At 41.7% G+C, this 27,347-nt stretch overlaps 1 protein-coding gene across 2 annotated transcripts in view; it reads right to left on the reverse strand.

The window, feature by feature from the left end:
* Positions 1-2,525: 2,525 nt before the first annotated feature.
* CCDC60 (coiled-coil domain containing 60) overlaps positions 2,526-27,347 on the reverse strand; it is a 126,686-nt gene continuing 101,864 nt past the window's right edge. For both annotated transcript variants that reach the window (XM_029571595.1, XM_029571596.1), the window contains exons 12-15: positions 26,713-26,853; positions 16,307-16,435; positions 13,622-13,811; positions 2,526-6,037 (exon numbers count right to left, since the gene is read on the reverse strand). In XM_029571595.1, the coding sequence (XP_029427455.1) occupies positions 5,930-6,037; positions 13,622-13,811; positions 16,307-16,435; positions 26,713-26,853 (568 nt within the window). In that variant the 3' untranslated portion in view covers positions 2,526-5,929. The remainder of the gene's footprint in view (positions 6,038-13,621; positions 13,812-16,306; positions 16,436-26,712; positions 26,854-27,347) is intronic.

Consider the following 27,347-nt stretch of genomic DNA (forward strand, 5'->3'; position numbering starts at 1 on the left):
GCACATGTTATAAAATCCAATGGCCGTGCACATACACATGCCGGATTTTAAAATCTATGCATGTGTGGGCTGCCCGCGACTCACATGCGCAGGGGGGGATTTTATAACCTACACGTGGTGACGCAATCAGCCTTCTCCCAGTTCCCTACCAGTCTGCTCCAATTAAGGAGCGGACTGGGAGGGAATTTTCCTATCCCTAATCCTACCCTTCCTACCTCTTCCCTCTCCTCCCTAACCCATAACCTAACCCTACTTTATTTTTTTCTTACCAACTGCTCCTCCAAAGCAGAAGTAATATACTTGCTCCGGTTGGCTACCAGCATGCGCTTCCCCAGGACAGCGTCGAATGGCACTGTCCCGGCCAGCCCCCCGCCCCACCCTTCCACGCTCAGATCATGCCCCCCAGCCTGCCCTTTCTTTGGGCCTGGCACCTCTGCGCATAACAGGGGTTACACGCGTGGCCGGGTCTGTTGTAAAATGCATGCGGCACACGCAAGGCCCAGCCATACACATAACCTCTGTAATTTACGCGCGTGGTCCTTTGTAAATTTATTTGTATACATTCTTAGGTGTGTAAGAAACTGGTTTACTTACCAGAAGGAATGTACTATATAGCTGGGGATGGTTCAGAGAGGTTTCATTTGACTCTCCTAAGTGGGAACTGCAGATGGTGTGCTTTAGCGGTATATAAACCCCTGCCACCATAGGTTATTGTTCTTAGTTAGATTTCAGTTAGACTTCAGTTGATTTGCTTTGTGCATTTTTGTTAAATGTTCATGATTTGCCCTTCTTGGGTCAACCACTTGACCTGTTTTGGCTTATTTACTCTTTTTGATCAACTTTTTGGTAACTTTCCCGGTTGAGAGCCTTCATATCTCTTCAAAGTCCCTATTTTTGAAATCCCAAACTTGGATTTTTGTGTGAATTCTCTCCATCCCAGCTGCTATATCGAACCATATTGTCTGATGATCACTAATGCGCAGGAAAGCCCCTACCCCCATCAGTAAGCACTAGATTGAGGATCACACCCTCCCTCATGGGTTCCATTACCATTTGTTTGAGTAGAGCACCTTGAAGGGCATCCACTATCTCTCTACTTTTTGTAGATTCTGCAGAAGGGATGCTCCGATCCACAAACGACAGATTAAAATCTCTAACTAGAAACACTTCTCCCTTCTTTCCCACCTTTTGGATGTCCTCGATCAGGTCTCTGTCCAGTTTATCTGTTTGGGTTGGAGGCCTGTAGATCACACCAGTAAAAATGGAAGCACCATCTTCCCTTTTTAGGATGGTCCATAATGCTTCTTCTTTATCCCATGTCCCTTGCAATTCAGTTACTTGGATATTGTTTTTGACATAAAGAGCCACACCTTCTCCTTTTCTGTCCTCTCTATCCTTCCTTTATAGCCCAGCAACAATGTTCAATTCCGCCTCTACCATTAGGACCTGCAGGTCTGAAATTTTATTGCTAAAACTACAAGCATTTGTGGTCATAGCGTTCCAGTTGCTCTTCCTATTCGCCTTCTCTGTTTTTTTGAACTGATAGATTTTGTTACTTTCTCTTCCCACTTCCTGTATTGCTTGGGCGTGACATTAAAATGTCACTGGCCACCTCTTGCCACCCATACTTCCTAATTTAAATGCCTAATAATGTATGATCTGAATTTTTCACTTAGCAGGATCTTTCCTGCCAGAGACAAATGCAGGCCATCCTTACCATATAATCTTTTATTGCTCCATACATGGCCCCAGCCTCCAATGTATCTAAAATCATTTTCTTACACCAGGCTTTGAGCCAGACATTGAAATTATCTCTATGGCATAACCTTTCCTTTCCCTTTCCAAGTTATATAGTACTTCAGAAAAGGCAATAGTCTTTGGCATATGTCTAATCTTCTCCCGTAGACTTTGGAAATCTTCCTGTATCTTGTGGACACCATTTATAGTGACGTCATTGATTCGAAGATGGATGATAACATTGATATCAGCATTCTTACTTTCTTCTCTAATTGCATTGACCACCTGGTTTGCAATTTTATTAGTTGAGCATCCTGGAATGCATTTATCCATTGTGTCCCCATCAAATTGAGTTCTCAAATTGGTTCCATTGATGACCGAGTCTCCAAGAAGAAACAGCTTTCTTTTATGACATTTGACCATGATGAATGGTTTCTGGGTACATTGGGTGACTTCTTCCCTTTCAGATATCACTTCATGTTCTGGGGCTGCTTCATTTTCCAAAGCAGAAAAAGCATTATGTAAGGGTAACAGTTGAGAGAGTGGGTGTCTCTTCATCTCAGACCTTATTCTGCCAGAGTCAACTGAAATCCAGTTATTCCTGGGATTCTGAATCTTGGATGTCTGACTTCTCTATGGGAGTGATGTTAGGATTTCAGGATGCTGTCCAGTTGGGGAGATTGGGTGTCTTATATTCATATTTCTTGTTCCATCAGACCCTCCAGTAAACCATTCATTCTTGGGATTCTGAATCTTCTGTGGAAGCTGGAGAAGATATTCTGATTGCATCAAGTTAAGGCACGTTTTTTGAAAGCTGAACAATTCCTCTTTCAAATTATTGTCCAACAATTTGTGTCTCCTAATGGTAACACTTGGCCCCTTTCCTCTCTTCTCTTTGGAAGCTATCATATAGTTCAAGTGTTAGAAATGTGCTGGAGACACTGGATAAAAACTGATACATACATTTAAATTATTCTTACCAGATTACTGAATGAAATAATTTCTCTGAGCTGCAGCAAAATTACTTGTTTATTTTAGTCTAGCAGAACTGCTCTCTACTGGGACTACATCACTAAGAGCCTTCAAGCACAACTATCTAGGTTTTTTTTCTCATTTTTTTCTTCCTTACCAGCTAGCAACAGTCTTTAGCCAGGATTCACAAATCATGATGCCCTCATGCGTCCCGTCTGATTACTAGGTGTTGCTGATGCATATTGGCTGGGACTCCCTCCAGGGACTGTAAACAGTGCAGCTGCCGGGGCCCAAAAAGCAGAAGCCAGCCTTCAGAATGGGGCCCTGGTGTCCTGCCTGGCTCTGCGTAGCACCACCACTGAGTCTCAGATCTGCTAAGTTCTTTTTGATAGTTTTTTAAACTGGTCAGCACACAGTCATCATCAGAGGAAGCTCTTAAGTGAAAAAATCCTGCAGACATTCAGACAAATATGGGTCACATGCAAAAATGACCTTCTGACCCAACAAGAAAATCAGTATAAATACCTTCATCCTTGGCTATTACTTAGATTAGAATCTTCTCCATTCCTGCTTTGTGACAATATTCATTCATTTATTCATTTGATTTATATTCCACACTTTCCAAAGCTCAAATTATAAATCCAAAAAAGCTAACTGTTAGCCCCGATCCCCTGTCTATTGTTCATGACTTCACTAAGAAGACAGTTTGAGCTTCACAATCCATTTGCACATGATAATAAGTGAGAGGGTGAAAAAACCAATTGTAATTATAAAACTGAAACGATCTAACCTGGAAATCTAGTAGCAGGGACCGCAGACCCTTAGGTTTGCAAAGTGACTGGTCTCTGACCAGTTTAGATACAAACATCACTTTCTCTATAGGATTCCCAAGAAGTGATACATGCATATCCCCAGTATAAGCTGGAATGTCAATGTTATACTGCAAAGCTGCTTGTTTTAGCTATAGAAATGAATGTCATTTTCCCTGGTAAATAAATCATTGGGGCAGCCATAATAGTCTCATCAGTGGTGTAGAAAGAAAATTATATGCGTATTGCAGGTAACAACTTTTTAAATAGATTTAGAATTTTTCCACATTGAAAATTTGATTACAGTAAATTGTTTGATTTTATCAAAACATCAATGGGAACAGAAAATCAACATATTGCTCCATTAGTGATCACCCTGTTAGCAAATATTGTCATTTGATACAATATATAAAGCCTCAAAAAGTTCAGCAGATTTTAGGGTTTAATCACTAGGAGGTCCATATTCAGAGCATTTAAAGAAATAACTTAGAAGTTATCTGGCTAAATGAATATTTGGGCACTTAGCCAGTTATATTTTAGCCCACTATCTTATTATCTGGCTAAAATTTAGCTGGATAACTTAGGGGTGATCCGAGGGCATTTTAGGGAGATGTTACATTAGCCAGTTTCCAGGTAACTCTGCTATTCAGAGTTAGCTGAATAACTTAGGGGGTCATTTTCTATTGGTAACGTATGCGAAAAGTCCCTTTCCGCGTGCGATAGCTAGATAGGGGCGGAGTTGGCACCGGAACAGGGGCGTTGTCCGGCCAGATGCTGCGGAAACTTCGCTGGCGGCGATAAGGTAAGAGCCGTTATCGCTGCCAGTAGTGTGCCCAATAGCACCACCTTTCACGGTGGTGCTATTGGATGCGAAAGCCAGCAGCGATAACACCGCGGTGGTGCGATCGCTGCCGGCTTTCGCAGGCTCGCCCCCTGCTTCGCCTCCCCGACCCCCGTTACTGTGGTATTCAGAAAGCTGTGCGCTGATAGAAAATCCAGCCCTTAATTTGCTAAGTCTGGTTGAGATAAAGAGCTATGCAGCTGCACTACTGAATACACCTCCAAAGTTAGCCAGATAAACTTATCTGGTTAACTTTGCTCTCCAGATGGTGATTGAATATGGACCTCTAGAATTACATAGGAATTTGCTAACTATTTTCTCCCTAGATAAGTTTATAAATGTAAAAGATGCATGGGAAACCCTCTAATCAAAATCAGAGCTATTACCTATGTCCAAGGTAAAGATGGTACTTTTATATTTGTGCATATTTCCTAGAAACATTTGAAATGAAGCTTAGGACTGCTTCTGGGAGCACAAGACAAACTAAAGTGAATGTGCTTTTGTTTTCATTCTGGGACCAAATCTTCATTCATTGTTTAATGATTTCTGTAATACACTATAGTAACATCACTTGTAGAACCAGGACCACAAATACCAGAATGCTCAGATCTGGTCAGCCCTGAAATACCCAGCAAAAAAGCAACAATTCAAAGCTATGTTACACTACTCAAGAAAGAGTAATATTTCAGATCTACTGTATTCTACGATGGACAGAGAAGAACAAATGCAGATATAGGTTCTCTTGAGCCAGACAGATACTTCCCTCATCCTAACTTGGGGAGAGGCTTTCTTCCCTCCCACTCGGGCTGAAAAGATCCCCCTCTCTCCAGGCCTGGAGTTTGGCATAGGAAACTGCCTGTGGTACCAAATTATAAAGGCTGCCATCCGGGCCTGTAGTCAAGCAGCACTCCCAGTAGCAACAAAAAAATGTTTTTATGGGGTCTGCTAGCCAGTGTTTGCTCACAGGCCCTACAGCTGCCTCGTTCCTTGCAAGGGTTTCCTAGGTAACAGGAAGCCGTGTAGAAAAAGGAGAAGGTTGGCTTTTCATATTTTTGCTGTTGGAAGTGTCCACTAAAGATTTATTAAGGTGAAGGAGAACATGACATGAGACTTTGGGAAGATCTAAATGGGGATAAATCTGCCATTGTGCTGAAGGGCATGGAAATTTTAAATCCAAACCTGTCCCTTGCTCCCCATTCCTCTGCAGGTGACATGCTGTCTATTTGTATATCACTCTCTCAGATGACAACATTTTAAGTGCATGCAGAAAATTAATCATCAAACAGCAGAATCCTCCAGCCTTCAGCAGTGATTGCTTGGCCCCAGCCTTCAGCAGTGATTGCTTGGCTCCTTCTTCATATAGTGATTGGTTCTATGTGGTAATGATGCCTAATTCTGACTTTCCTCATAATTCACATGGTGCTGAACAATCTTGTAAAATAACGAAAAGTGCAGACCAAATGTTTGCAATCGCCAGTCTTTTCAGTGTCTCTCTGTTCTCCTTTCTACAAAGAAATCATATTTATATGGCAAAGGATATATTGCTGCAGGAAGCATGTCATTTGACCTTTCAGCTCATAGGTGGGGCACTCTGAGATCTATTGGAAAGTATGACCCGTGAATGAAGCCAAGCAGTGTAGTCAATCTCAGGCATCCGAATCAGATTCTCTCGCACAAACTGAAACAGAAGGCAAAAAAAAAACCCAATGATGTCAAGGGGTATGCCCAGGTAAGAGAAGCCTTCCAACAGTTATAAGAGAGGATCTGTTGTCATTCCTGTACATCCCTTTATCCACATCATATGCATCAAGTGTATTTGTTTTGTCATTACTAAATTAAATGACAGTCATCTACAGTTGCTTACAATAATCAGTTGGCATTAACCTAATCTTTATTGGTAAATAATTATTCATACAAAAAATCTTAAACACTACAAATAGCCCTATATTTATCTTTCACTTCTAAGGATTATTTTAACGTATGAATCCCTTAAACTGTCCCTCAATTCACCAACGATCAAACCAACTACTTATTTCCCCCTTACAAATACACAGGCCACCACAAACAAACATAAAACATTGACATAAAACACCCCCAGACAAATAAAAGGGATGGAAAAAGAGAAAACAAGCAAAAACAGCAAAACAAAAATCAAAGAACCACATTTAAAAAACATTTAAATAAAACTCCACATGGCTCAAGTCTTTTAAATATTTATAATCCTCTCAAAGAAAAACGCCGGTTTACCACAAAACACTATCATGGTTATGATCACAGATGTGTGCTGCCCTATATGGCTGGAGTAGATTATTATTAAGGCAAAGCATTGAAACAATGTTACAATCCAATGGATGTCTCCCTTGTCCCAGCACCAAATGAAGAATGAAATTTATTGCCGCACAATCCAACCATGGGAAAGTCAGCACGTCACAAGGACGTCAGGCTAAAATCCATCACCCCCAACTAAGTGGGGGAGAAGCACACTTTCACGACACCCCCTGAGAGTAAGAGCGGCCACACTTTCATGCCACCTGCTGAGGTAAGAGCGGCAACACTCAGGTTCAAGTTCACTGCGCCCGTAAGAGCGGCAACTGCACCCGATGCTGCAGAGTTTCAGCAGCTACTGCTGCTTGTATTAGGGGATTATCATAATTACTCTAAAAGCAAAAAAAATAAATCAAAACATCACTAAAGACGTTTCACATTAGACATGAACACACACAAGCACAAAAGACTCATCCCAAACAAGTTAAACCCAGCTTCGGTCCTCTTTTCTTTCGTGAGCATGAGTGTGCTCACATCTTAAGAATTTGCTAAGCCTTTCCTCCATTGATTTGACAGACACACAGCTCGACTCAATGATTCTCCAAGTGTCAGGTTTTTCAAACATTGATTTAAACATAGAAACATAGAAACATAGAAACATAGAAATGACGGCAGAAGAAGACCAAACGGCCCATCCAGTCTGCCCAGCAAGCTTCACATTTTTTTCTCATACTTATCTGTTTCTCTTAGCTCTTTGGTTCTATTTCCCTTCCACCCCCACCATTAATGTAGAGAGCAGTGATGGAGCTGCAACCAAGTGAAATATCAAGCTTGATTAGTTATGGGTAGTAGGGGAAGTAACCGCCGCAATAAGCAAGCTACACCCATGCTTATTTGTTTTACCCAGACTGTGTTGTTCAGCCCTTATTGGTGGTTTTTCTTCTCCCCTGCTGTTGAAGCAGGAGCTATGCTGGATATGCTTGTAGTATCAGTTTTTCTTCTCCCCTGCCGTTGAAGCAGAGAGCTATGCTGGATATGCGTGAAGTATCAGTTTTTCTTCTCCCCTGCCGTTGAAGCAGGATATGCATTGAAAGTGAAGTATCAGGCTTATTTGGTTTGGGGTAGTAACCGCCGTAACAAGCCAGCTACTCCCCGCTTTGTGAGTGCGAATCCTTTTTTCTTCTCCCCTGCTGTTGAAGCAGAGAGCTATGCTGGATATGCGTGAAGTATCAGTTTTTCTTCTCCCCTGCCGTTGAAGCAGAGAGCTATGCTGGATATGCGTGAAGTATCAGTTTTTCTTCTCCCCTGCCGTTGAAGCAGAGAGCTATGCTGGATATGCGTGAAGTATCAGTTTTTCTTCTCCCCTGCCGTTGAAGCAGAGAGCTATGCTGGATATGCGTGAAGTATCAGTTTTTCTTCTCCCCTGCCGTTGAAGCAGAGAGCTATGCTGGATATGCGTGAAGTATCAGTTTTTCTTCTCCCCTGCCGTTGAAGCAGAGAGCTATGCTGGATATGCGTGAAGTATCAGTTTTTCTTCTCCCCTGCCGTTGAAGCAGAGAGCTATGCTGGATATGCATTGAAAGTGAAGTATCAGGCTTATTTGGTTTGGGGTAGTAACCGCCGTAACAAGCCAGCTACTCCCCACTTTGTGAGTGCAAATCCTTTTTTCCACATTTCCTCTTGCTGTTGTAGCTTAGAGCGATGTTGGAGTCACAGTAACCATGTGTATGTTTATTGAATAAACATTGAATAAAAATTGAATAAAAAGACCGCTTAAACAGTCTGTTGGGAAGACACTGTCCAATGATAAGAACATAAGAGCAATGCATACTTGGTTAGCCCAAGGGTCTATCAAGTCCAGCATCCTGTTTCCAACAGTGGCCAATCCAGGCCATAAGAACCTGGCAAGTACCCAAAAATTAAGCCCATTCCATGTTACCGATGCTAGTAACAGCAGTGGCTATTTTCTAAGTCAACTTAATTAATAGCAGGTAATGGACGTCTCCTCCAAGAACTTATCCAATCCTTTTTAAACACAGCTATACTAACTGCACTAACCACATCCTCTGGCAACAAATTCCAGAGTTTAATTGTGCATTGAGTGAAAAAGAACTTTCTCTGATTAGTTTTAAATGTGCCACATGCTAACTTCATGGAGTGCCCCCTAGTCTTTTGATTATCCGAAAGAGTAAATAACCGATTCACATCTACCCGTTCTAGACCTCTCATGATTTTAAACACCTCTATCATATCCCCCCTCAGCCATCTCTTCTCCAAGCTGAAAAGTCCTAACCTCTTTAGTCATTCCTCATAGGGGAGCTGTTCCATTCCCCTTATCATTTTGGTAGCCCTTCTCTGTACCTTCTCCATCGCAATTATTTATTTTATTTTATTTATTTTGAGTTTTTCTATACCGGCATCTTTTTTGAGATGCGGCGACCAGAATTGTACACACTATTCAAGGTGCGGTCTCACTATGGAGCGATACAGAGGCATTATGACATTTTTCGTTGTATTCACCATTCCCTTTCTAATAATTCCCAACATTCTGTTTGCTTTTTTGACTGCTGCAGCACACTGAACCGACGATTTCAATGTGTTATCCACTATGATGCCTAGATCTCTTCCTTGGGTAGTAGTACCTAATATGGAACCTAACATTGTGTAACTGTTGCACAGACAGTTCCTTTATCTTTTGTAGAGTGTTGTAAGTGTATTGCACCATCTATAGCTGATGTGCTTCAATTCTTGATTGTAGGGTTGAAGACTGAAAAGACTTTCTCCCAAAGTTGTCTAACAGCTTGGATTTCCTCCCTGGTGCAAAACTGGCGTATATCTTTGATTTCTTTGCCTCTTCCTGGAAATATGTGATAGCTGCATTTTCTTGAAGCCTCGGCATTGTTATATTTTATACTTAACATCCATGTTTTTTGACACCAGTGTTAGAATGAAAGGTGTTTTTCAACACCTTATGTAATGAGATGGCCTTATTTTGCTTTAGAGGCTGCATAAATTTCAGTATTCCTTGGTACTCTTCTGATGGTGAGATTATGTCTTCTAATTTGAAGAGTATGCCAGCTTTTGCATGAATGCAGGGTATGTCAGATCTTCAGGAGCGTATTGCTCTTTGCAGATTTTGGTGATGGATATAAAGGCAGCGCCAAGGAAGGATGATAAGACCCACTAGAATATATGGAATAATCTAGTGAATCTTTAATTCACAGTTGACCACTGTTGGTCCTTTGAAGAATTTCTACTTTTTTTTTTTTTTAAGACATGACCCCATTTTAGAACCAAGCTCTGATACCTTTACTTCTGAAAAAAAGCTGATATGCTACTGGCATATAATGAAACAAAATCAGACCACAGCCTTTGTACAAAAGCATAGCATTCTACCAACAGAGGTAAAGGCAAAAATGGCAATATATTTCTTTCTGATAAGTTGGACTCTGGTATCAAGACAGTTGGTGAAGACTCTCTCTTTTAGATTGCTCTTTGTACCGATGCTAACATTGGTCATGGATAGATTTTCTGCACCATGGTGAATCAGCATTGACTTTGTGATGATGTTGTTGATACTGTATGGTGTTGACACCTTTTGGTGTTATAGTTCTTGGCACCAAGGATTATGTGGAAGATGACACTGATGTGATTTCTGCACTGACCTCACCTGATGGTGCCAGTTCCTGACATGGTTCTTCCTTGGAACTGGTTCAGACGGCCAGAAGGTTTCTTTCTTTTTATTTATTTATACGCTGTTATATACCGAAGTTTAGCTAGAGGCCTTCACTATGGTTTACAGGTAAAACAACAAATTACAATTGAGAAAACAACTGGTATAACAACATAACTGGTATAATAACAGATATGGGGAGGTTATAGCAACGAATACAGAATGGTTAAGGCTAACAGTTTATAACAGCAGATAGGGATTTTTTGAGGAGCCATTAGAGTGAGCTGCTTCCTCTTTACCCTGTCTGGGCTCTGGCTTGGGGGGGTTCTGGCCCTTTGTGGGTATTTTCTCTTTTAACAGATAGCAAAGAGAGCTCATATTTGAGCTAAATTTCTCTATAGGTTTGAGCCCTAGTGATCCGGACCCAGGCACTACAAACATAGATTGTGCAGGTCTTGTCTTGCCATTTTGTGGTGGTATTTTGTACAGGATTTAAACAATGGACAAAACAGCATCTAAATACATAAAGTAGTATGTATCAAACGGCTTACCCAAAATTTGGAAATGCTCTAGACATTTATGGGTAAATTTTAAAAGGAACGTGCGCGCAGCCCTAAATGCATGTATTGCAGCGCGAGCAAAAATAAGCCTCATTTTATAAAGTACATGTGAAGCACTTAAAATACTGTGGTTGCGCATACTTCTATAGCCTTTACATATGTATTTTGCTGAGAGAGAGAGAGAGAGCGCCTCTGATACTCTATATATAGGTACTACTCTAGAGGGACACTTTGAATCGGGATGGTTTTTCGGGAGGTGGGTTGGGGTTATGTGGGCTGTTATTTCAGATACATTCAGAGGTATTCATAGTAAAACTGACATCAGTAAAGCATTATAGATAGCCCTTATAAGAGATGAAAAGACTAATAAGAGGAGTTGATTTGTGCACTACATTGCTAGCTGCATTGTAGAAATCTACTTTTTTTCATCACTTATAAGGGCTATAATGCTTTACTGATGTCAGTTTTTCTATGAATACCTCTGAATGTGTCTGAAACAACACCCCCTTAACTCCAAACCCACCTCCTGAAAACCCATCCCAATTAAAGTGCCCCTCTACAGTGGTACCTTATAGAGAGTATCAGACTGACCCTATACAGAATCTCTTCTCTCTCTCTCTCATAGCAAAGTTATGCAGGCAATATACACACATTGCCTTTGCAAAATTTGTGGTTATGTGCTTCAGTCTTGGTCCTGCCCCTTTTCCACCTCCTTATTCTAGGCGCACGTTCCCAGCTTCTTAAAATTCAAGTGCAGCCCACATATGTGCGTATGTGGCTGTTTTTGTGCGAGCAACATTTTTAAAATCTACCTCAAAGATTAAGCAAGCATCATTTCAAATCTAATAGAAGAAAAAAGTACATATGTATAATATATTATATTGTAAAGACGCCAAAGAAATAATTACAGGGGATAAAAAGGACATCACAGTTTATCAACTACAGCGACTGCTGCCAGACAGTGAACAGCGTCAAGCCAGACGCTACCAGTGTGGTGTGCAACAGAATACAAAGAATGATGTAGCAGGCTCAAAAACAGAAAGCAAAAGACAAAAACAAAAAATTGACAATTCAGCAAGCAGAAGTAATAAAAAGATATCGGGGCTGACAGAAAACTTAAATCTGACTCACCATTCAAACTGGGAATACACTGCTAATATGGAAATAAACTTGCCTTAGCAAGGAAATAAACTTGCTTCCGGCAACTAATGTTCCGTTCTATCTGGGTAAAGAGAAGAGATAGTAAATGGCTTCAAACCAGACACTCTTGATGAAGTGTATATCAGATTACAAAGAATGATGTGGTAGACTCAAAACAATAAACAAAGGACAAATAGCATTCAGAGAGCACAGATAACAAGGAAAACAGAGAAGTTAAGATAGACTCACCATTCAAATTGGGCAAACTGCTAAACTGACAGGGGTAGAAAAGATATGCAGAGATATGGATACATACTACCTTGTGTATTTCAGATGCACTTTTGTCCATTTTAGTTTTCTCATTGATATTTTGTATTTCATTGTGTTATTAGGTTTCCTACTGACGCAGTTCCTATGAAACACCGCCCGTGTCATGGAACTTTCTACCCTTGTCAAATTTTGGGCTTTATGCTGACATCTCTTCAATCTTTTTAAATAACGTGGTTTTGAATGCTATATGAACTTTAGCGACATTAATGATTTAATCCTTCCACACATTTTATCAAAGGAGAATAAAAATAAAAAGGGAAAAACATGAAGAAACAAAACAAACTTTAACAAAATAACCCAAAAAATCACGGTGACAGAAAGAGAGATTATGCTGACCGTTTGCGTGCAGTGACACTAACATGGGAATTCTTGAGCATATTCAATAGAAAGTTGTTATGAGCTTGAGAGAGAGAATGCTCTGAGATGGTGCCATCAGATGACATTACCCACTTATGTGGCTGACATGTTCCTGCTTGTCCACGGAGTATGACAGCAATGTCATCTGTGGAGAGGAAGAGGCAAGGTAAACAAAGGGAATTAAAAATACTCTGCTCACCATTAAAACACTTTAGAAGACAATTGAGGTATTCTTTCCTACCAGTGGAAGAGGGTGGAATCGCCATCACTGGAGGATTTTAAGATCAGATGAAATAATCCTCTGTCTAGGATGGTCTAGGTACAATGGACCTTCTTTTGAGATAGCGATGAAGTAGATGATGTCCTCAGATCCTTCCAGTTCTGCTTGATTTTGGTTTTAGACCTCACAGTTTTCTTCTACTCATTTGGACTTTCAGTTCATTTGGAACCAGGACTGGGATCTGGTGCCATAAACCTTCATTTGCAACTACCTGGGAATATTCCTCTTATTTTATAGTCTCTCTCTACTTATTTTAGTCCATCATTTTAGAAGTGGTTGCAGGGAATGCATTAGGGCTCCTTTAGGACTCTGCAATTATGGGTTCTCAATCTGGATATTAGGTATCATTGTTGTATCATTGATGACTATGACTCCCATCTCCCAGGGGTGTGAATGCTACCTCTGCAGCTTCCTTGGTCAACCCAAGGAGCAGAACAGCTGAATTGGGAATTAAATCCAGGTATGTAGCATTGCCACAAGATCAGCCCTCCATCTCTGTCTTTCTACAACTGTGTCATCCTAAAGACCAGAAATTCTTAGTCTCATTATTGTTCTCCGTATACAAATTGTACTAAGTATATTAGAACCAGTCTTTTCCAGTATTGTACCGCATACACTATGTAAAGTTTTCATACATCCACACATGTAGACAGTTACCTCTATAGCAACACTGAGATCTGGAGAACAGAGTTCCCATGTCCGCAGTCCACACAACACCTTTAGAAAGGTGCTGGACCAGACTCTTTCATACCGAATCTCTCCAAATTTTTCCAATTTGCTCAGAATTTTTTGGATTTTTGGGTTCTTCTTTACAACATCAGGGATCCTTGAAAGCAGATGGAAGAACCTTCAAAAACCAGTGGAATAGATCAGAAATCTGACATTCAGAGACCTTGTGGTTAGTACTTTCTCCTCAACCCCACATACAATCCTCATATATATTGGTAACAGAATCAAAAGCTTTAGCTGTATCGCATTTATATACTTCCAACATCCAAAGATCTAAGGCACATTCCAAAACCTACTGAATATTTTACTTATCAAACCAATTTGCAGTTTTATATTAGATAGAGCTTGGAACTGGGACTGGGGTAGAAGCAACCTAGCTATTATTTTATTTAACACAACAATTATGCAACAGTGACAGGAAGTACTACCTTCATGTTATAAAACAATGAACCAATTACTCACATATCTCGTATAAAAGCATCATTCTTCCTGCAGAATAGCAATTGCTTATTTTGCACTAAATCCCTTTTTAGCCTGGTTTTGAACATCAGTACAACAGTGCCTGGCAAATTTCCCTGGGAGATGGGGGGCAAATTGTTTATGGTGGAGACTCTATGGCCCAGTCTCAATACTATGCTGGTTGTATCTGGAACAGTGGTACTAGAAGCTATATCTCAAATACAATTTCAGGTGTTAAATTTTCCCTACTGTTAAAGTGTCTTACTTCAGGGTACCCTGACCGGGGGCGGGGGGCGGGGGGGGGGGGGGGGGGGGCGGGAGGGGGTTGAAGATAACTTTCAAGACCCTTCACATTGCAACACTTAGGGATAGATTTTAAAAAGGTGCGCACACATGTACACCCGATTTTATAACTTGCGCACGCCGAGCCGTGCTGCATTCCCCATTCCCTCCCAGGCCACTCCAAAATCAGAGCGGCCTGGGAGGGAACTTCCCTTCCCCCTAACCTGACCTTCCCACCATTTCCCCTAACCTTTCCTCCCCCTAGCCCTACTCTAACCCCCCCAAAATGTTTATTTTACCTTTTGTGCCTGCCTCTGGGCAAGCACAAGTTGCAAGCGCCGGCAGGCTGCCAGCACGCGATCCCTTGACACAGCGGCAATGGCCATTGTGTTGCAGGCTTCTGGCTCTGCCCCCATCCCCGGACCGCCCCGCCCCTTTTGTAAAGCCCCAGGACTTACACGCGTCCTGGGGCTTTATGCGCGCCACCGGGCCTTTTTAAAATAGGCCCGGCGCGCATAATCTTTTGAAAATCCAGCCCTTAATTCCCAGTTCACAGTTTTTGTATACAGCAATGTCACTTTGCAGTAAAAAGCACACTGGAAGCTAACTTTGGTTTCCAAAACTACTTTTACTGATATGCTCTAAAATGAAAATATTCTTTAAAGCAGTTTATTTGATTTATATTCTACCTTTCAGATACTTCAAGCAGATTATATTCAGATACTGTATGGTTCACTAGCGATGTTACAAGTGCTTCAAATACATTTGTGACTTCTTACAGTCTTGTTTAAGGGTCAAACCTGTAAGCAAGCCATCGTGTAAAAATTCCAAAATCAAAGGAATTGAGCGGTTGGGTAACTTACTCAGAACACCAGGCCTCAAAGACCCTCCAAACTCTAACATAGACTAGAGAAATTGAAAATTTCCAGGCCCAAAGCGAAAAACCCCGTTTCAACAACCAAGCCCTTTCAATGGCCAAACTGTAAGACAGAATTGACCTGGATCCTGGTGTAGAATGGGCCTCTAATGTAACAGATCCATCCAAGATGGTAGCCTGAGGGGACTGTCTCTGGAGATCGGGGTATCATGGCCTTCGAGCCCAATCTGGAGCCACTAAAAGGATGCCATTGGTTTGACTTGCAATTTTCTGGATCTGCCTGCCTACGAGAGGCCAGAGCGGAAAAGCATACAGAAGGACGCTGCGTGGCCACTCCTGAACAAGATAGTCAATGCCCATCGCTTTTGGGTCCTACCTGTGACTGCAGAAGCGTGGAACTTCTATATTGTTGAAGGTCGCCAACAGGTCTAGATCTAGTAGGACCTAGCGGTTCACCAGGAGCAGGTAGCAGTAGGAGAGCTGTAGGGTGGGCCAGGTAGTAGCTATCTTTGAGAAGGGGGCAAAGTCAATCTTCAACCCATGAATGCATTAAGAAGTATTATCATGTAGGCTGCAGTAAGTTTTTGGATCTCACAGGATGCGGCAGGAGGTACAGCAAGCCGGGCTATAGCTGACCTCGCATCAGAAGGTAAGGATAGAAGGGTAGCAACTGTCCTGGGCTGCACTGGGAGGAGGATGGGCAGCAGTTCCTTAACCCACCTGGAGCAGCAGAGGGCAGAAAATTATCATCCTTATAGGTCATGTTTAGAGTTTTGACACCCTAGGCAGAGGTCTAATGTATCTGTGTTCCTTAGTGCTGCTGAATAATGAGAGAGGAGAGGAGGAGGAGGAGGAATTACTGTGGAAAGGATGAAGGTTATTGGTGCTTTATGTTCCTTTGTGCTGCAATATAACGTGAAAGAGGAGAAACAGATTATGCAGCAGATGCTGGGGGTAGACATGATGCAGAAATTACATAACTCAGGTTTACCTACCAGTTCTCTGAGTTTGTGTAATCATCCTTCGCAAGATAGAATGGCTTTCTCATTCTCTCTAGGTCTTTGTGGAAGTGAGTAACAGTTCTTAAAGAGTTAAATTTCTGTGCACTGAGTACTCGTCGCCTTCTGCAAAAATATTTTAAGAAATAAAAAAGTTAGAAAAGTGGCGGTATAACTGTGATTTATTTAGTATCATTCACTGATACAGGATCTCAATGTATTTCACAATTCTAGCACCAGAATCACACCTATATGGAGGAGAGGAGGAAGCGGTTGCAGTGCCTGGAGATCCCCGTTTCAGTGCTGTTTAGCTATAGAGGTTAACAACTAACTCCTGAAAACGTGGTGCGAGAGGCTTGGACCTAGTGGGCGGTGACTCTGTGACGTCATCGGGAGGCACCCTGACGGACTGCATAAAATCAAGGCCCCTGCGGTGCAAAGCCGCCGGCGCGCGACAAAGGGGCGCGCCCCTAGGTACTTTTTCTTTTGCTTTACTATTATGGGAAGAAAACGAAAATCAAAGAATTATACCTCATCGCCTGTGACTCCAACACAAAGGAGGATAGGACCCATGGACTTCCATTTGATCCATATTGGTGAGTCCACGGTTAGGGACAATTTAGAAGGTAGCTCCCAATTGGGATAGAAATACTTGAAAATGAAGTGCGTTCTTTTAATCTCAGGTTACTTAATTTCCCTATTTCAAGGTTAATGTCTCCTTATGAATTATATAAAAAATATGCTGTAGAGATATTATCCTATGAAACAGAGAAAATCCCAAGGATTTCCAAAATATATTATTTACTTAAGAGGAAAATATTAGTCAGAGCAACCAGGTGGTATAGATACTTTGGAAAGTCCAGGGGTCTCGACCTTTTTGGAGGACTCCATGGACAACATTTTATCCAGAGCAACATTGCTTATACAATTTTCTTTAAAACAGGAGAAGGATCAATTTTTCTCTAAATACTTTCATGTGAAAGATATAAATTTCTGTGGACAAAAAATTCAGGTCTTCCCGGATGTGTCACGAGCTACTCAGGCTCGTAGAAAACAATTTTTGGCATATAAGCAACGCGCTCTGGATATAGGGGCAAATTTTTTCCTGAAGTTCCCATGTAAATGTCAGATAATGTTTCAAAATAATAAGTTTATATTTACAGATCCTTTACATTTGGAACGTTTCTTAAGGGATAAAACTCTGATTCATAATTGAAATGGCTGTTTCTAAGTTAGGTTGCTGAATAGATAATGTGCATGATCAACTTGCTTCTCTTTCTCCTCCTTGATGTGGGCTAGATAACCTGAATTTATTTGTAATTTATGCAATGTGTGATGTGATGTTTCTTTGGATTTCCTATGTTATTTTCGATGTATTCGAAGTAATAATCTAATAAAAATTTAAATTAAAAAAAAAAAAGAATCACACCTATATAAGAACATAAGATGTACCACGTTGGGTCACTTCAAAGGCCCATTGAGCACAGCATCCTGTCTCTGGGTTATTGGATGAACCTGGAAAATGCTAAAGAATAGATGCAATTCTTGTTGCTCACTCTCAGGGATAAGCAATGGTTTTCCCTAAGTCCACCTGAGACTGGGAACTCTCACTGTGAGCTTGCTACACTGGTGTACCAGGTGCCTGGACCATAACTACTACCGGGAAAGCAGGCCTAGTGAAATCCTGCCGCACCACCAGTATATCTTACCATCTGCTGGAGGCAGAATATACTGAGTTGTCCCTGTGCTGCATCACTTCTAAACAGTGACTATTATGTCACCAAGGAAAACTGTATTCTCTACCTCGATCTGCTGGTAAAGGGTCATAACCCATTTGTCTCGACTGCACTGGTGTAGCAGGATGAAATGAAATTATTATGGATGTTTCCTTCAGGAACTTGTCAAGATCCCTTTTTAAACCCAGCTATGCTAGATACCTTGAACAATTCTCTCACAGCAAATACCACAGCTTAATTGTGTGTTGAGTGAAAAAATGCTGTCTCTGATTTATTTAACTCTGCTACCTGCTAGTTTCATGGAGGGTCCTCTAATCCTAGTACAATTTGAGAGACTAAATAACCATTCCCTATTTACCTATTCCACTGCACTCATGATCAGGGCCCCTGGTCTCCCATTATTCTATGGCCACAGTAAGGGCTGAAAAATTCAGCCCTTGCTGCAGAATTGGCTGGTCCTGGCCAAATTGCTGTGGGAGATGGTGGGCCATGGGAGAAATGGCAGATGAATGGTGCATTGCTCATCTTCCAGGCCCCATGGCTCCATGAAATAGAAGTGGAAATGGTGGCAGCGGCATCCCCCTCAGCTCGATTCCCACACTCACTCTCCATGTTGGGAAATAGGAGTATGGCCTCCTCCTTCTCCGCTGCTGGACCATGTCTGCTCCACTTTGAACCATGTGGTTCAAAGTGCGATAATCAGGCCCCAAAAATGGAGGAGGAGGCCATTGACTTACTAATTCACAACATGGAGAAGGGAGTGAGAGGATTATGGGAGGGGGAGGAAGTAAACCAGGTTAAGTGAGAGAATCAGATTGGGGGGGGGGGGGGGAAGACAGTGAGTCAGGGTGAGGTAATGGGGGGAGTAAACCAGGGTGAACTCATTGCATTTGTGGGGGAGAAAGTGAAACCTGGGTGAATGAGGGGGGAGGAGAGAATGACCCAAGAAGAGTGAACCAGGATGATGGGATCAGGTGGGGGAGGAGTGAATGAGGATGAGTGATGAGACTGGTTGGGGGGCGGGATGTGAATGAAAGACAATGAGGGTAAGGGGGAGAGTAAACCAGGAAGGGTCAGGGGATCGCATGGAGGGAGGAAAGTGAATGAGGGAGAGTCATAGAAGTCAGCTGTAATGGGTGCTTGAGCACCTTCAATATTGAGCAAATTCTTTCATTGTATCCAGTAGGCATATTTTGTGCTGTTTAGCTCCCCAATTAATTAAGTGATTTGATTTATATTCTGCCTTTCAGGCATGTCAAGATTTTGAAAAGTTGGCCCCTATGAAGAGAGTGAGGGGATGTGTGTATGGGGGAGCTGATTGAGGGAGAATGAGGGAATTGTGGAAGGGAAAGGGAAGTGAATGAGGGAGAGTGGATTGGGGGGGGGGGGTTGGAAGCATGTGAGGCATTCATGGGGGAGAGGGAAGGAATGAAGGGAGAAAGTTAATGAGGGACAATAAGTGAGGAGATCTTGGGAATGGGTAGAAGAGTGACTGAGGGTTCACGGGGAGGGGAGGAGGAGAGTGAGAGAAGATGGGATGGGATGGGAAAGATTGCTACTATGAAAGTGAGGTAAGAAATGGGCGAGAGATGAGACTGAAGATGCTGTGGAACATGAATGAGAGGATCCACAGTGGGTGCAAGTGGAGAGAGGAGACTGGAAGGAGTGTATGATGCATGTGATGGAGGTAATATTGGACTGTAATGGTCTCAAAGGGGCTTTTGGAGGGAGGAATAAGAAAAAGAGGGGATAGAGGTATGATTGGCGAGGGGCCTATGGCTTCCTTCCTTCTCATTCCCATCCGAATCTTTCCTCCTTCTCCACTCCAGCCCTTGTCTTCCCTCTTTTTCCTCCTCTTCATCACAATCTTCTCTCATTTTTTCCCACCTCCTCATTCCTGATCCTCCCTCTCTCTCTCTCCATTCCTGATCCCTCTTCCCTGTCCTCTCTTCATCGTTCCTTATCCTTCCTGAATCCCAATCCTCTTCTCTTTCTCCTTCTGTGCCTCTATCCTCCTACAACTCTTATCTCTCCAACCTCTTGCTTAAGATTCCTTCTTCATTTCCCTCTTCTGAGATCTTCTCTTTCCATTCCCAGCTTTCTTCCCCTCATTCCTCCCCAACCTTAATCACTGAGATCCCTTTCCCTCTAATAAAGAAACAAACTGGACAGAACAATGTCAAAAAACAATTTTTAAAAAAATAAAATGTAAATAGATGCAACATTATGTAAATACACCATATAACTGCCACAGACTTTACCAATTCTTGTTGCAGAATCTTGAAAAATCTGCTGCAGGAAACCGGGCTCTGCTCATGATTTTACAAACCTCAATCATATCTACTCTGTCATTTTTTCTCCAAGTTGAAGAGCCCTAACATGTTTAGCATGTTTTCATAAAGGTGCTATTCCATCCCCTTTATCATTTATGATGCCTTTCTTTATACCTTTCCAACTTCTGCTATATATTTCCTGAGATTGGCTACCAGAACCGCATGCAATGCTCAAGGTGCAGTCGCACCACAGATCTGTACAGTGGCATTATGATATTTTCTGTTTTATCCTCCATTCCTTTCAGAATAATTCCTAACATTTTATTTTCTTTTTTTGAATATTGTTGCACACCGAGCTGAGGATTTCACTTTTAGGGTAGATGTTTAGATAGCCCAGTGGGGCCATAGCCAATGAAGCAGGAGAGAAGGCCCAGGCAGCGCCCATCTTTCCCATGATCGACAAGCACGGGAGAAAGGCCTGTGAACGCCACAAGTGGATCTCATCCAGCCAACAGTTGAATAAGCAGAGATGAGAGGCCTCTCTGGGTGGCTCCTATCTCTCCCGCAGTCAAAGTCTCAGAGGAGAGAAGTTTGGAGTGAGAAAACAAGAGAGATTGTGCATTTGTATGTGAGTAAGGGAGAGGTTGGTGTGTGGCCTGGTGTAAAATTTACAGAGTTGCCTTTTCAAAGGTAGAGTTCTTTCTGTTTGAGTGCTGGCAATTAGTGCTGTTTTGGTATGGGAGATTTACTGCATTGTAATTCTGTTTACTCATGGCTTTCTGAGTGCCAAATCTACACCCAACACGTGGTGCAATAGGCCTAATACCATATTGGTTCCAAGGATCTTTTTGCCTTTTAGCAGGATTTTCTGCTAAAAGTGCATGTGAATTTAATATGCATGTTGTTGTACGTGATATTTTTACCTCAGAAAACTGTAGTTTGAATAACCATTTTCATGTAAAATCTATTATTATAAATGCATAATTTTTAATTGTGTATGGGGTGGGCTGTGAGGGAGGTGGTCAGTGTCAAGGTCAGAGGTGGGGAGCAAGACCGAAGGTTCACAATTATTTATTTACTTGGTTTTCTATACCGAAGTTCAATTAGACATATCACACCGGTTTACAGAGTAACAGAGGAATTCTATAAGAATTAGGCTTCTTATTTTACATTGTAACTTTGTAACATATGTAACAATATAACTTGTGGAGTAAAAATAGGCAGCAATATAAATTATAATAGGGATATAATAAGACATATCACACCGACATATGGGGAACCAGAGGATTCTATTAGGCTTCTTATTTTACATTGTAGTTTCGTAACAACCAACACATTTTAGCAAATTGTTCTGAAAGTGCTTCACTCAAAACTTGCCTTCCTCCCTGACAGCCGCTACAGCAGGAACTAAAACCAAGATGCTAAAACCAAGGTCCTAAAATGTCGGGCTGACTATATAAGCTGAGTCAACTAATCGCTGAGCTCTTACTGCAACAAACATAGTGTTATTCGTGTAGATATTAAGATTTATTGGTCTTTGAGTCATACATATTAAAGCTGCTTTTGGCAGATGAAGATTTCTTTTCATAACAAGACTCTCACCATTCATACTTTCTGCAATTTCAGATCAGTGTAGTTTTTCAACACAGAAAATATTTTTCCAAGTTCTACAGATTTGTCTTATATTGGTCTATGTTAAAATTCCCCCTGAAGAAGTCTTTCAGGTGAAACAAGGATCCTTGTTGAGGTTTTTCAAGTTTGAATTTCAACATTGGGTTTTACGACTAAAACCACTGAAATGTAATCAAGTTTACCTAGCTTCATTTGATGTCAGTTGACATGTTTAAAGAATATATATTAATTCCAATATTGTTGGAGTATGAGTGCGGTATGTGTGCATATTTTATGTATGTTTTGTGTATTTTTGTATTTTCAATATTTTTTGTAATGTTTCTAAGAAGTTTTTGATTGTATGTATTAAATTCAAATTTTGTATAAAGAATATATACCATTACTGTTAATATTACAGTATTTTACTCATACATTATTCTAAAAATAGGATTAGTATATTTGTATATTAGTACAGGATGACATTTAGTGAGTTTGTCTGGAATCTTTTTCTACTATATATATATATATATATATATATATATATATATACACACATATACACACACATATATTATTAACATATCATACTTGGCTGAACCTTTGGGTTCCTAGCTCAGTCAGAACTGGTTTCTATTGGGTTATTGCTCTATGAGTTTTCATTCACAACTATCTGTGATTTATTCTTCTACTTTTATATCTCCCACCCAACTCAGTCCAGGCAAAAATCAACAGAGGAGTCAGAAACCGCAGCTCCTTCGAGAAATCAGCTAATTTGGAGCCTAAGGAGTCAATTTTCAAAAGATTCTTGGTTCTTATATTTAGGATGATCTTCATTCAAACTTGAATTCCTAAAATTGAGCCTGCAACACATTTATCTAGGTTTAGAAGCCTAAGTTAACTGCCTCATACTCATAACTTAACTTTATCTTTTTTCTTCCAGCTACCTAAGCTTCCAAGTTCACGGTCCTCGTTTAATGTAACTTTGTTTCTTCCTTTACCTAGTTATTTTTTACCCCTGTTCGATGTAAACCGTCCTGATATGGTATTTAACCATGAAGGTCGGTATAGAAAAATGTTAAATAAATAAATAAATAAATACTGAAAATCAGTTATCAATACATAACTGTTATTTCCTTTCCTCAGTGGCATGCAGACAGGGTCTTCAAGGGATTCAGTAAATCCCCGGTCCTAACCAATTTCCTTTCCGTATTGTTTTTATTTAATGTTTGTTTGTTTTTTTGAGTTGAGGAGGATAAACCAGGCTGATGCGGCCCTCAACCACGTCATTCACTTCATTGATCCTCAGGTGGCCTGGCTGCAGGAGTCGCATTTAAGTGAGCGTCATCTCCTGCTGTCGTAAGGCTGATTTTGCAGTTCTTATTGTGAGATCGGCATCTTCGGTAGCAGATGATATTTGCATCAATGCGACTCCTGCTACAATCCATGTCACACGAAGAACCCGTGGATCTGGCAGGCTGCTGCGGAGCCCATCCTTTGCCTGCCGGAGAAGCGAGTAAACCCCACTGGCTGCCAGCGGAGTCCATCCCATTGGTGGCTGAAGACAAGTCTCAGCAGGCCAGAGTGGAGCCCATACTGTGGCAGCCAAAGAAAGGACCTGTGATCCTGCAGCATGACAAAGGGGTGGAGAAGAGACCAGGAGACCCTGAGAGTCTGTGTGAGTGAGGGAGAGAGAGTAAGTGCGGGATTCAGTTTTGTAAGAAACTGGGGAACCTTTTGGGGAGGGGACAGACTCCACTTTAACCAGGGTGGAAGCAGGCTGCTGGCGCTAACCTTTAAAAAGGGAGATAGAGCAGCTTTTAAACTGGAACAAAGGGAAAGCCGACAGTTGCTCAGCAATGCATGGTTCGGAGAGAGGTATCTTCAAAGGATACCTAATGAAGCAGGAGAGTTAGGGCATCCCAACAGAGAGGTTCAGATATAAGCAAAAGTAGTCCATGTGCCTATAAGTAAAGAATCACCTAAGTTAAAAGATTCCAAATTATCCCTGTCAACTGAAAAACAGGCTATTAATACAAACAAAAAACACACTTTGATATTATAATGCAACTCCATCATTGCTCTGCTTCAATGGCAATGAGTAAAGGGGAATTGGATTCAGACAGCAGCCAACAAGGGTCCCAACATTTAACGGTTTAATGACTAAACCTGATACTTTTGATGCAACTCCAACATTGCTCTCTGCTTTCACGGCAATGGTTAAGGGAAATTGGATTCAAGCAGCATTCCAGACCCCTGAATTTTATGGTCTGGTAAACTGATAAGCATGGGGGAACCTGCACAGTGCAGCAGATACTGACATAAGCTTGCTAGGCAGACTGCGTGGATCTTTTGGTCCTTTTCTGCCGTAAACGCGCGCATGTTATAAAATTGGCTACCCGCGCGCACATGCACACAAAATTTTAAATCGAAGTGGCAGCTCTGCCAGGAGAGTTGCAGAGAGGGGAACATTGGGAAGTAGGTCAGCTGAAGGAGGAGAGGTTTCTGGCTGTGAGGCGAGTGAGCTCCCCCTGGAGGAATAGAATTTCAAAACTGAAGGCAGTGCAGCAATCCTGCTGCTGAATAAAAAGCATGAAGTTCCTCTGGCTGGAACCAGGAAGCCCATGGATGAGGAGGAGTTAGTCCAGAGGGCACAAGAAGGGGCCCTAAAGCCTGGGAGTATTAATCACCCAGAAGTTGCGAAGAAGAGAGGCTTTGCTGAACCAAAGGTTTCCTAGAGAGGCAGCAGAAGTGCTTAGAGCTTAGGTGCAGCAGGGGAAGTTGCCAAGAGCTTAGCTGAAAAGCCCAGCAGAAGAGAGAGAAATCTAGGAGCTGCTAGAGCAGTTACACTGCAGGAGACTGCTGGATTCTGAGAGATGCCCTGGAGAGAAGCTCAGCAGAGGTGAGAAGGGGGGGAACAGCACCAAAGTGGAGAGAGTGAGTCTGCTGGCTGAGAGAGCTTCAGGGAACCAGGGAGAAGAGAATACAAGCTAGGTACATGAAGTGGGAGAGAAAGGAAGCGAGAGGGTCCGGCCAGGGAAACTGCAAAGAGAGAGACTGCTTGGAGAGTTGCAAGGAAGCAGAGCAGGCCAGCGTGAGAGCTGCTGCTCTAAGAGCAGATCCTGAGGCGACCAGAAGGGCAAGCCTGACTGAAGGAACTGAGGAAACAGGCACTTCCATCTCACTCACCTCCCTCTTCTCTCCATTTCACTCACCTCCCCCCCTTCCCCTTTGCCTTGCCTCCTTTCTCATTTAGTCCCCTCTTCTCACACTTTCTGGATCTTCTTATGCTGCTACAAAATTCTTCTATAACCTGTGGGATGTGGGAACCCAATTAAAAAAAAAGTTATTCTACTCCCTAATCCAGCTTCTCCTCTCCTGTTTCCTCCCCTCCTTCCAGTCCTATCTATAATCTTCATCGGCATGGGAGAAAGACTGATACATCACGCATTTCCAGCATAGCTCTCTGCTTCAACAGCAGGGGAAAAAAAAAAACAAAAACAAAAACAAAAAACTGATGCTTCACGCATATCCTGCATAGCTTCAACGACAGGGGTGAAGAAAAAAAGGATTCGCAACCACAAAGCGAGGAGTAGCTGGCTTGTTACGGCGGTTACTACCCCAAACCAAATGTGCCTGATACTTCACTTTCGATGCATATCCAGCATAGCTCTCTGCTTCAACGGCAGAGGAGAAAAAAACTGATACTTCACGCATGTCCAGCATAGCTCCCTGCTTCAACGGCAGGGGAGAAGAAAAAAAACCCAACAAGGGCTGTACAACATAGTCTAGGTAAAACAAATAAGCATGGGTGTAGCTTGCTTATCGCGGCGGTTACTGCCCCTACTACCCCTAACTAATCAAGCTAGATATTTCACTTGGATGCAGCTCCATCACTGCTCTCTACATTAATGGTGGGGGTGGAAGGGGAATAGAACCAAGAGCTAAGAGAAACAGATAAGAATGAGAGAAAAAATGTGTGAGGCTTGCTGGGCAGACTGGATGGGCCATTCGGTCTTCTTCTGCCGTCATTTCTATGTTTCTATGTAAAAGAAGGTGAGGTTGGAGTAGGCAGCAGATCAAAGAAAAGTTCAGGCTTTGTCTTTTTCTAATTTGTGGTCAATTATTCTTTATTTAAGTGAGGGTATGTGCTCTGCTTGTGGGACAAGAGTGAGAAATTGTATTAGTGTGTAGTTTCTGTGTAGCAATATGAGTCCAGCAATCTGGCTTGTTTTGTTTTCCCAATAGGAGATGTATTGGTTGGTGTTCCTGGGTCCCACTGGGTAGTCTTCCAGTAACCGTAAAAAGAGACATAATCATTGTGGGGCCTGTGAGTTACTGCACGCTCATGGATCTTGCAGTTGCCATGCCCCCTCACATAGGTTTCTTTAGTAACAGGAAACCCATGTGGAAGGAGAGGTCAGGGCCCCTGCTGAACTTGTCTGCTGCATTGCTGCACTCATTCAATTCATAATGATGGCAGCAGATTAACAGATACAGGTAACTCATTATAAGGGTTCAACATTTTGCCTTCAGAATTTTGAAAAGTTCTACAGCTATCAGGTTCAAAGCTTCTGTGCCAATACTTGATGTTGTGAGCCATCACTATAATTCTACCAATTTATTCATGATGTTATCCTGTTTTCTCTTTAAAATATTTAGAGACAGAAGGAACTGGATGAATCATATCTTTCTAAAGGCAAGTCTTGGACATGCATAGATATTTGCTGTACTACATCTTAACTAAGAGTTGAGACCCTCTACCAATCTACCTATTCAAGCTTACCCTTCGAGGACTTTCATGTCCTTATTCAGGCATAAAACCGCCTCATCAGCAACTTCAAAGAACTTATGTCTCATCTCAAGGCACATGGATGATTTCCCTTTAATAAACAGACTGGTTGCAGAGTCATTGTTTAGAGGGGACCTGTAGATAAAAGAACACATTCCAATACCTTTACTCGTAAGCACCTTTTTAAAATAGGATTGTCAATTCACATTTACAAATTTCCTTCTAAATTTTCTGAACAGGTAGCTCTGGAAGAGGAGGAAACTGAAGCCCTCGGTTTGTCCTCTAGGTTTATATAGTGCATGCTGTGACACGGTAAGTTTCCTACATATTTATTGACTGATATAAAAAGCTGTGCATTAAAGCTGTGCTGAAATGCAGTGCATTTTTTCTTAACACATGCACTAAAAAGTAATTTAAACGCCTAATGCAATAAGTTAATGCATCAGGTGTTTTTTAAAATTACATCAACCCAAAATTGTGCCAGACATGCTCAGCATGCATGAAATATGATTTATGTATATAAAATATTTCTGTACAGAAAACATATTTTGCAAACACAAATAGTGTCTTCTGCACATAAAGTATCATTTACATGCACAAAACATGACTCATGCATATTAACAATGTTT

This window comes from Rhinatrema bivittatum, chromosome 11 (assembly GCF_901001135.1).
Source record: "Rhinatrema bivittatum chromosome 11, aRhiBiv1.1, whole genome shotgun sequence".
NCBI lineage: Eukaryota > Metazoa > Chordata > Amphibia > Gymnophiona > Rhinatrematidae > Rhinatrema > Rhinatrema bivittatum.